Source organism: Octodon degus, unplaced genomic scaffold (genome assembly GCF_000260255.1).
Source record: "Octodon degus isolate 3935 unplaced genomic scaffold, OctDeg1.0 scaffold00012, whole genome shotgun sequence".
Lineage (NCBI taxonomy): Eukaryota > Metazoa > Chordata > Mammalia > Rodentia > Octodontidae > Octodon > Octodon degus.
Window position 1 is genome coordinate 3564572 of NW_004524588.1, and position 10538 is coordinate 3575109.

Below are 10538 nucleotides of genomic sequence, written 5' to 3' on the forward strand. Positions count from 1 at the left end.
CATTAGTTCATTGAAAGGAACAGTTAGTGTTTATATTGCTTGATCAGCCTTACATGCTTATATCTGGTTATCTGAATGGCCACTTTGAAGATACAACTATGCAATATAATAACCACTGTTAATTTTCCATCAACTTGTTTTGAAATTCTGTATCGTTTTTATTATTTCTTTTATTCTCTTTAAAAAAAAATTGGGTCAGGGAGATAGCTCAGTACAAACCTGGCAAATCTGGCAAGTACAGGGTCCTGTGTTCAATCCCTGATATGCAAAAAAAAAAAAAAAAAAAAAAAGCAAACAAACAAACACATTAGAACTGATTCAAAATTGCATTAAACAAAGTGATAGGAATTCAACAGTGGTTGCTATACTGTATGATGTTATCTTCAAATTAGTCGCTTCAATGGGAAGGAAAAACTAGGATGAGGAAAAGGACAAAAGAAATAAAGGAAGAAGATATATTTACGTATATATGCAGGATAGTTTGGATAATTGTACTGTCAATTTCTGCTGGTCTTTTGAAAGGAACAATTAATGCTTAAATTTTTTTCCTTTTTATTATTTTTTTCTTTTTAATTTCTTGTATCTTTTTTATTGTTGTTTTGCTTTTAGCCAATTCTGCATGTTTATATCTGGTAACCTAATTCTTATTTATTTATTGGCTAAAAGCATAGTCAAGTTGTGTGCAGCCCATTTTTACCCGTTTAACCAAGTTTGGGTCTGCCTGCCTGCCTGCCTGCCTGCCTGCCTGCCTGCCTGCCTGCCTGCCTGCCTGCCTGCCTTCCTTCCTTCCTTCCTTCCTTCCTTCCTTCCTTCCTTCCTTCCTTCCTTCCTTCCTTCCTTGTTCCTTTCTTTCTAGATACAGGGTCTCGCTATGCAGTTAGGACTCATAATGATCCTCCTGTCTCAGCCTCCTAGTGCTGGGATTACGTGTGCCACCATGATCGGTTCCAGGGTCACACAGTGCACCCAGGGTTTAGGGGCCAGCGATGTATGCAGTACTGGGGACGGAGCTTGGGTCCTTGCGCTTGGCAGGCAGGCACTTATGCCCCTGAGCTATCTCCCCAGCCTGATTTTGTTGTTTTCTACCAAAACTTTCAAATCTTTTTTTTTTTTTTTTTCAGCATTTTCTTAGGCCTTATCATGTTGCTGCAGTGAATTGGACAGGTATTAAATCAGCTAGTCTCAATGATTAAAGGAAGAAACAAAAGTGTGCCAGCAGTTGCTGTCCAAGCTTATTGACGATATTCGGCCTCCTCTCCCAGTCTCTGTCTGTTTTCCATGCCATTGTCCTTGGCTGTGTTACTTTTCACTGCGTATTCAGTGAGAGGCATTGGGCTGTAATGTGCTTCTTGTGTGTTCTTTTTGAACTTGCGTTGCATTGCCCAGGGGCCCTGGTGTTCTGAGACTAAAGAAGAGATTGAATAGGAGCAGCCAGCAGAGGGTCTACTTGATAAGACAAGGTTGGGAGTGGGTACGAGGTGACAGTTGGCTCTGAGTGTCTGTGCACTCTAGATTTGTGGATTCAACTAGTTTTAAATTAGAAATGTAATCTGCACCAAACATGCACAGGCTTTTCCCCTTGTCATTGTTCCCTAATCAGTAGAGCGTAGCAATCATTCATGGCACTAGGTATTGTAAATAATCCAGGGATTATTTAAAGTATTTGTGTGTAAGGGATGCGAATACCTGTGGATTTGAGTATTATCTACAGAGGGTCCTGGATCCAATCCCCCATGGGCACTGAAGGACCAGAATACAGGGAGATGTATGTATGGTGAGAGAAAGGGCCAGAATACAAGGATTCTGAAGCATCTATGCTAGAAACTAATGCTCGGGGTCTGTTTAACTCAGCGATGGTGTTGAGCTACTCCAGGTAGTGAAGATGCCTGATTCCAACTGCAGCAACCTCCTGGTTACGACCAGACAGAGCCTGATTCTGCTTCGAGGACAAAACCTTACACCTTACTGGACATTGAGCCTCCCAGGCCTGCGCAGGTTGGTGGTTGCTGTTTCAGTTCATTTCCCTGTGTTTAAAAATTATGTAAATAATTGCTTGCTATCTGGTACAAAAGGAGGGAGGGTAGGAGTTCCTCATCTTCCTTCCTCACTATTGGTTGCTTCTTTGTCCTTTCTTGCAGCCAGCCTACTCCTGGGTATTTCACTGATGATCAGACATTAGACTTCCTTCTGCAGACACAGGAAGTTGTTGGGATGAAAAAGGTAAAAAACTCTGGGACACAAATCAAAGCATATATAAAGTACTCTGTGCCTGGCTCATTGTGCAGCCGTGTGTAGATGAAAATGAACCTAAAACATGATCTCTTTTTTCAAAAAGCTCAAAGTCTAGCTGAATGGGTAAAATGAAAATTCATGATAGTATTTGCACCTAATACTTTTTTGGTCACTATTCTTTAACCAATACGAGTAACAATTATTTACATGGAAATTATATTATATTATATTATATTATATTATATTATATTATATTATATTATATTATATTGTATATTAGGTGATTTATGTGTACAGGAGGCTGTGCGTAGTTTTTTTTTTAGTTTTTAAGGAGAGTACAAATTAGAATTAAAACAAAATATTACAAGTGATATGGAATTTCACTTAACAAAGTAATATGAATTTCGCAGTATTTGTTGTAATACATAGTGTGTCTAGCCTATGTATTGCATAGGTTATATGCAGATACCATATAGAAGGGATGTGAGTACCCACTGATGTGGGCGTCCGTGGCCAGCTCCCCCATGGATACCCGGGAGCACTGTATGTGCATTTATCTGAATATCTGCAGCTGTCTCCCTTCTCATCCTTGAGCCCTCTCCAGCCACATTCACTGTCTTCTCTTGCAGATGATGGTGGTTGATGGTGACTCTGGCTCTATCATTTGGAGTTATAGTGCTCCATGTCACATGAAAGAAACCCCGACCACCTCAGCAGTGACCTCAGACCGGAAGTCTGTCTTCCTCTTCTGGGCAGAAGGACTGTCAGCTGTGCCACCCAATGCTGTGAGTGAGCCCGGGAGGTCCCTCTTTTACTTTGTCCATGCCAGGGGTTCTCGGGGCTTACTGGGGTCTCCAGATGTTATGTGATTAGCTGTCTTCTAAGGGTTAGGGTGGAAGCAGATTAGCATTCCCATGAGAAAAGCAGGAGCCACACTTCCCAGCTTTGCCTTTCTGCCAAGAGCATAAACCCTGACCAGAGCTTCTTGAGTACTGACCAGTGACAGTGGGAGGCTGGATAAAGAATAGAGAGTCCTCTCAAGAGACGAGATCCAGATTCACAGATCACTCCTACAAGCTGCAGTTGTTGAGGAGGAGGAATCAATGTGATTGGTCCAGAGCGGGCAGACGAAGTCTCTTGTGGGGATAGAGCTGTGGGTGAAAGAAGAGGCTGCAGGGTGGGCATGAGGTGGGAGGCAGGGCTGTTGTGGAGGAGTATAGATTGGGCTCAGCCGAGCCATCAGTTGGGGGAGTTGTGGGTGAGAAGTTTGGACACCTAGAAGGCAGACTTTAAGATGTGTTGCATATTGCACTGTAGCATTTTGGTAGGACCACCCAGGAGGAGTGCCTTGGAGTCTAAGCATAGCCCGTGCAGCACATCCTGACCTAGTACCCACTGTGTGCCGGGCCCGGAGCTGTTCATGGGCATCTAAGGATAAGCCTCTGGAGATGGCAGATGGCCCAGGGCTGGGGAGCCTGATGTCTGCTGAGTCCTGAATTCATCACTGTGTGTTCTCCTAACAAGTTATTTAACATTTCTGAGCCGCGTGTCCTTAATCCATTAATGAAGGCGCTAATCTAGCCCCTTATTTTGAGAATCAAATTTACCTAAATCCTAGATTATAGCTGTAGCTCTGCCATGCCCTAACATGTGGCTGTGTTTGCTTAACATTTTAATTTCTTGGTTTCCTCAAATAATAAAATGAGGGGATTAGACCAGATGGTGCTCCACTGTGAGCTTCCATAAATAACAGCACAACGAGGGCACGTTACAAATGCGCTCCTAGAGGTACAGGTAGGCAGCAGCGAGACACTGCTTCTGCTTGGGGCGACTGGGGGGCCTTTCGTGACTAAGTGGCATTCACGTTGGGATCTGGGGTTGGGCAGCGTTTTGCTATGTGGAAGTGAGAGTGTGGCTAGTCAGTCCGAGGGGGAAAAGGAATTGGCAGCTTGGCAGCGGGCAGCTCGCGCAGCAGAGGGGAGCGTGCCGGGAGGGCGGTCATCAGACATCCTGGAAGCGCGGCTGGCCCGTAAATCATTGCAGTGGAAGTCTGGGAAAGGCAGATTTCGGTTCAATATTGTAAAACTGTGGTTTTCATGCTGTGGATTTTGAGCTTCATTCTGCAGGCAGTGAACAAGGCAAGTGGCTGTTTTCTGGCCACATTAGTGGGTTGGCGGCCCGTCCCTCGTACCTGGGCATGTGCAGACGCACTCTGCTGCTTTGCAGTGGGGGTGAGGGTTCAGGCTCCTGCCCATGCTGCTCCTCCTCAAGCCAGCTTCTCCTTCCCGGGCCTTTGTAGCAGCACGGCTGCACATGTGTGACGCTACCACCCGTGCTTCCCCCCAGGGGTCACGCTGATGACGGTGGCCCCTTGGAGACCTGATGCTTAGGCCTTGGGAGTTTGGATTTATAATTGATGATTTGCTTGTGTCTGATCAATCATCTGCTTATTTCAGGAACTGTTAAGATTTTTGTAACTTTTAACCTGTTTCTTGCAGTTGGCTTTGATATCCAGCGAAATGAAAGATCTTTGGCTCACACTGTGTTTTCCGAAGTAGATTTTTCTCTCCACAAAGCCCACCTGCTGCCAGGAATAAATCAGTAACCTAGTTCTCCTGCGGGCAGAAGAAGGGTTATTCTCCACAGCGTGTTCCCCTTGGGGCGTGCACATTTCCTTTTTTTGTTTTTTCTCTTGTAAGAGAGCATTTCTAGCTATAAATAGTGACTTGAAGAAGTGAAGTGATGAGTCAGTGTTTTGAGCTCTTCGAAATAACATGTCTCTTGTATACGGGGGTTTCTTTCCAACACATCCTTGCAATTGGGAAGCAGAATTCAGTACCTGAGAGGAATGAGTAATCACCACTTTTTCTCTGCCCGTTTCTCTGGTCACTGGTGTGGGAATACAGAGTTACCTTTGCTCTTCCCTTTTGTCGCTTCTTGTCAGGATGGCATCCTAGGAGCTGATGGACCCCGCCTTTACCACCTTTACCTCCTGCACCCAACCTTCCCCTCCATCCTGCTGGACCTGTCCAATGCCACAGGCACAGTGACAGCCTCAAAGGGTGAGTCCCTGTGGTGGGGGTGCACATACACGGACGGGGGGAATGTGTGCTGGCAGTGTAGGGAGGAGGGATCCCTGCCCCACTAAGGGAACGACTGTGTTTAGTGACAGCAGCAGCATCTTCTCTGTGTCCCTGGAGCCAGGGGATGTAGCCAGGACCTTCTAAACGGCCCCAACCACATTGCAAGTCCCTCCAAGTGGCAGACATTTACTGAGCCTCGGCTCTACGCTGGGTCCATGCCAGGGGCTAAGAGGACATGTAGGACTGGAGTTTTTTTCCTTTTCTTTTTCCTTTCAGGGGTGTACAATATGGAACTGAGGGACATGATGGAGGTAGAATAGTTTTTTAGGGCATTGGCATAGTGGAGCTTTTTGAATAGTAAACATGCACAATGCATACAAATTGGAGTCATTATATATCTATTGGAGTCAAGAGAAAAATTTGCGGAAGATGGAAACGGTGCCCATAAGCTGATCATTCATCGCTGTATTTGGAAGTGTTGTTCTACTGTATGTAGTTATCTAAATAAGACTGTGAAGAAAGTTGGGGCCCTGTATTAGAGACCCTTGATTTAGGAATCCGAGGGCCTGCAACTCAGCCACTGCTGCCTGCTTCTCTGGGTTGTCTGTTGGTCTCCTCCTCACAGAAGTGGCCTTGGGGTGGCTGCTGCTGTCCCTGTTACTGGAAGGGAAGGGGAAGCTGGGTCTGGCCATGGCCCCTTTATGGCCTTCACTCCCTCACCACCTCCACGCTCCCTCGCCTCTGGGTGAAACAGTGGGAGAAATGGCTGACCTGGAGCACCCAGGCCTGCTGCGCACAGGCTGCGTGTGTCAGGAGACGTCGGTGTGCGGAGTCCTCTAAGGGATCCCAGTGAGCGACTTTTCCAATGTTAGCATAGCAAAATATTTCAGGGAATACAGAATAATATTAAATAACAAGAGACCATTTTTATTATAACCATTATTGTAAAGAGGAAGCAGAAGTTGACATGCACATACTTGCACCTTCTAAGAAGCTGAGTCAGGAGGATTGCAAGTTCAAACCCAGCCTGCACAACCTGTTGACTTAGTGAGATGCTACTGAAAATAAAAATTAAAAAGCCAACACTGGTGAGGAGAGAGCTTATGTGACCGTGTACTGGCAATCCAGGACCTTGGGCTTCCTAGTCTCTTTGGCTCATTTTTCTACTGAGCATGTGCCAGAGTGGGCATGTTCTCCCATTTGCTGGTCTGGGGCTTTCTCAGAGATAGCTTCAGAGATGTAGGAAAGGCAAGGCTGCCATCATGCAGAATCTCAGCTCTGCACCCAAGGGGCTCAGTACAGTCCCTTTTTAAAAATGTATTTAGTACAGGGTCTACAGGGTCTCACTATACAGATCAGACTTACAGTGATCCTCCTGCTTTCAGCCTCCCAAGAGCTAGGATTACAGGTGCAGTTTCAGTTGCCATCTCAGTGTGCCCTTGGGGCGGGGCCAGCACAGCATGCCAGTGATTGATCCCCAGTCCCAGTGCCTTCCTAAGCAGGTGCTTTAGTCTGCTGAGCTCTCTGGCCAGCCCTTGGTACAGTTCCTGTATGAATTAATAGGTGAATGAAAGTGAATGTTGAACAGAATCTCTCTCCTGCTAGTAGACGCTGTCTGTCCTTGTTAACGGCTTTCCTCTTTGTTCCTCCTCAGTTGGAATCAATGACCTCTGGAAAGATGCCTTTTATGTCACCAGGACAACAGGGCCAAGCTCTGAAGGGCATCCTGCACCTGTGGTAGTCAGCAAGCTGAGCCTTCGGTGGGCATTGATGGAGAGCCAGATGGTCCAGCTGAAGGAGACCACCCCCAAAATCGGCAGGGGAGAGCTGCGAAGATTCCTCTCTAGGATAAAGTTTATTGATTCTCCCTCCCAGGTGGATACATTCTGAGATGTGTGGTTACTCTTGAGGGATTGGAACAAATACTGCAGACTTCAGCTTTGATCTCTGGGAGTGTGGGGAGCACTTCTGCATAGACAAGTATCAAGAACCAGTCATGTTGGACCAGTACTGTTTCCCAAGGGTTCTCAGTTAATTGTTTTCAGCTGGAAATGGCTCTGTCACCCTTAGTGGAGTTCTAAGATGAAAAAATAGAGTCGCTGACACCTTTCACTTTTCCCACAGGTTTTATTGTCCAGTGATGGGGGTGGTGTGGAACCTTCTCGCATTTTCTGGGTAGGGCCTAGAAAGGGCTCACAGTAGTTGCATACTGCAAAAAACGACCTTGCTGAAAGTGCTAATGTCTGTTTCCTGCCTGCCCTTCCCTGAAACACTCAGGTCTAGCTGAAAGGTCAAGAGCTTATTATGAATAGGGGACAGAGTCTGCAGGCCTCACTAGAGGGAGCAAGGGTGAACTGTGGGGACTAATCGAGAAGTCAGGGAAATGGAGCAGTCTGACGGTTAGATTTCCCTCATTTCTTTGAAAATTTCTAACGTGAAAAAATACAGTGTCGCTGACACTTCTCCCTCTTCCCACAGATCTAGTCTACTAGAACCTTCGTTTCACAAGAAGTAAACAAGCGTGAGTCCCTTCTCTCTGCTGCCAGTGTAAAAGCAATTCTTTGGCAAGGGGAAAGCTTTGGCCTCATCTAAGCCCTTCCACGTAGTTGACCTTTGCACTCTGGAAAGCTGCTGGAGCTGCGATACCGCATGACCGGCTCGGCTGGGACATCGCACCACCGTTCCGTTCTCGTGTTAACCCCCTCTAGGATCTCTGTGTGGATAGTTTGGAAATGTGAATCGTCTAGGTTATTATTATTTTTTTTTACATCTAATTTATAAACTGTATCACTAGGACATTTTATTTTGCATTGTGCCATGTGTATATATTTTTCAGTGTTGTGGTGAGATTATTTTCAGACCTGCCCTAAGCTTCAGGGATCTCATTTCTTGTCCTCTGCAAAGACCTGTGGTTTGGTCCTCTCACGTCCTGCCTTGGAGGGTCACTGCTCTCTCCCCTGTGCCCTGGCTGTGTCTGAGCTGGAGAGAGCAGTGAGAGACTCTGTCGGCAGAGGACAGAGGTATCCATCCAGCGTTTTCATCTCTTCTTTCCCCTAGACTTTCCATCCTTAAGTGGCCATGAGAATAGTCATGTTCCTATCACAAGGGGAGCAAGAGAAAGTTTCAGTGATCTAAGCAGGTCCGTGGGTGGTATACATTTCTGTTGGCTCTGCCAGTCATGACCTTTGTTTGTGCAGTGGTGGCAGAGGGTGCAGGGTTGGTCTGCGCCTCAGAGGGCTGGGAGTTGGGGCCCAGGGAACCCATGTCCTTCTTCCTCTGCATCTCCTCCCAGCATCCTCCTTGCCTCCCTCCCCTTCCTTTCTTCTTTCTTCAGGGATATATTTCTGGACTATTTTGTTACTTGAGTCCAGTATGCAATCATTTTGCCGTGTACCTTCCCTACTAGAGCCTTGGGAGCCTTGTATTTTGAGAAAATTCTTATGTAAATACCATAAATTTTATAAGTGATTAAGTTCTTTAGAGTTATTTCCAGCACTTAACTTTCTCCATTCTTCTATATAATTTATTACTTCTAGGTCATTGTCTATATAGCAGAAAATCCAGTGGTAGGAAAAAACCCTGATGGGAAAAAACCCTGCTTTACTTGAGTAATTTTGATAGATTGCCCCTGAGTGAAAATCTGGTTTTCTTTCTTAGGCTAGGTTTTTTATCTTGTATCAAATAGAGTCCATAAAATGATGGATTCCAGATTTCCAGGGATATCTATTAACTGTCCACTGGTAAGTGTTTACAGGGAATTGGTACAAATAGATCCAAGCAGGTGTATTGTTTGGCCTGCAGATTATCTGACCTGTGGATTGGCGTTACCCATTTCTGGGTACCTCTACCATAAAAACATATTTACTTTCAACACATAGGAGTTGTGGGTGGGTCCAGCTTGAATTTACCAGAACTGTTAAGAGGATACTCCCAAATATGGGAATCTTCACTTCTGATTCCTTACCAGGCATTTGAATCTATTTGGGTAGCAGGGTCTGGTAAACCTTTCAGAGCTTTCAGTAATAACAGCCTACAATGATGGCATGGGTTTGCCACCACTGGCCTAGGATATAGGTTTCAGAACCAATGTATATAGTGGACCAAAGCCCCCAAACTGTAGTGGTCCTATGGCATGGCTGAGCCATCTAGGTATACCCTGTCCTCTACCATTTTGAAGCTTTTTGAGAAGCCAGCTAGCATAGACAGGAAGAAAAGACAAAATTGTTTATTGAAAATCTGGGTGGAATTTGGATAGAGAGCTATGTGTGTAGGTTAAGTCTCAGACACAGATAAGAGGAATCTAGAAAATAGAGTAACTGAAATCTGCCTCTTAAAAACTCTGTACTGCAAGTTTGACTCCCTCCTTGCTAAGCACAATGCAAGCTCTGAGTTTACTTCCTCTTGCAGCTAGTGCAGATGGCTCTACGTGATGCTGAAGGCCAAGGAAGCATCATTTGGCTAACGTAGATGCTGGTCTCTTGTCAGATGTGCTCAGAAACAACCCTCTCCTTGCCAGAAGCTTCCCAGCGCAGATAGCTAAGACAAGAAGCACTGCTTTCTTTTCCTAGCCCAAACTCAGGCTTTCCAGCAAGGCTAGCTGGACCACTGCTTAGCAGCAGTGAGGACTTCTAGAAATGCAAGGGCTTTCTCTTCGCAACCACTCCCTTTCCTTCCTTGCAAGCCCTCCGCTCTGTGCTAGGCAGTGTCCTCACCATCCCCCAAATGTGTGGCATGGTCCTACCAACTAACCTCATGAATGTGAATTGCTGTCCTTATTGCCCACATGAAAGGAGAGCCAGCTGGTCTGTTGTCCAGAAGCACTACTTAAAATGTGAACTGTGACAGAGCAAATAAATACCGTGTACCGGAATGTACTTGTGTGTCATTCTCGTTCTTCTTGCTGTCAAGGTTGGTTTGCTTCCTCTTAGGGTAAAAAAAAGAAAGGATGGCTGGGTGGATGGGATTCTTTGTAGAGGGAAAAGGAGGGCAAGGTTCTCCGAAGGGAGAACAGGTGGCATCTGGAGAGCAGCCTCTGCCCTGGCCAGGATGATTCTGAGCACCACGGTTCCATCTGAATGGCCTTTGTAGGCCACTCTGGAAGTGAACCTAACCTTGTGGGCTGTAGGAGCCTTTCTGTACCATACAACCTTCCTAGTGCTTTTTGGGATAATACCAGCATTTTCATCATGGTGTGGATGCAGGACACTGTGGCAGGCAGTGTGG

The 10538-nt window shown here is 45.8% G+C and overlaps 1 protein-coding gene across 1 annotated transcript in view; it reads left to right on the forward strand.

Annotated features, from left to right (window-relative positions):
* Nucleotides 1-10183, forward strand: part of Fam234b (family with sequence similarity 234 member B) — a 57866-nt gene extending 47683 nt beyond the window's left edge. The window contains exons 8-13 of the mRNA XM_012513578.2: nt 1852-1995; nt 2139-2220; nt 2862-3017; nt 5177-5294; nt 6970-7190; nt 7794-10183. Coding sequence (XP_012369032.2) covers nt 1852-1995; nt 2139-2220; nt 2862-3017; nt 5177-5294; nt 6970-7190; nt 7794-7799 — 727 coding nt within the window. The 3' untranslated portion in view covers nt 7800-10183. The remainder of the gene's footprint in view (nt 1-1851; nt 1996-2138; nt 2221-2861; nt 3018-5176; nt 5295-6969; nt 7191-7793) is intronic.
* The last annotated feature ends 355 nt before the right edge of the window (nt 10184-10538 follow it).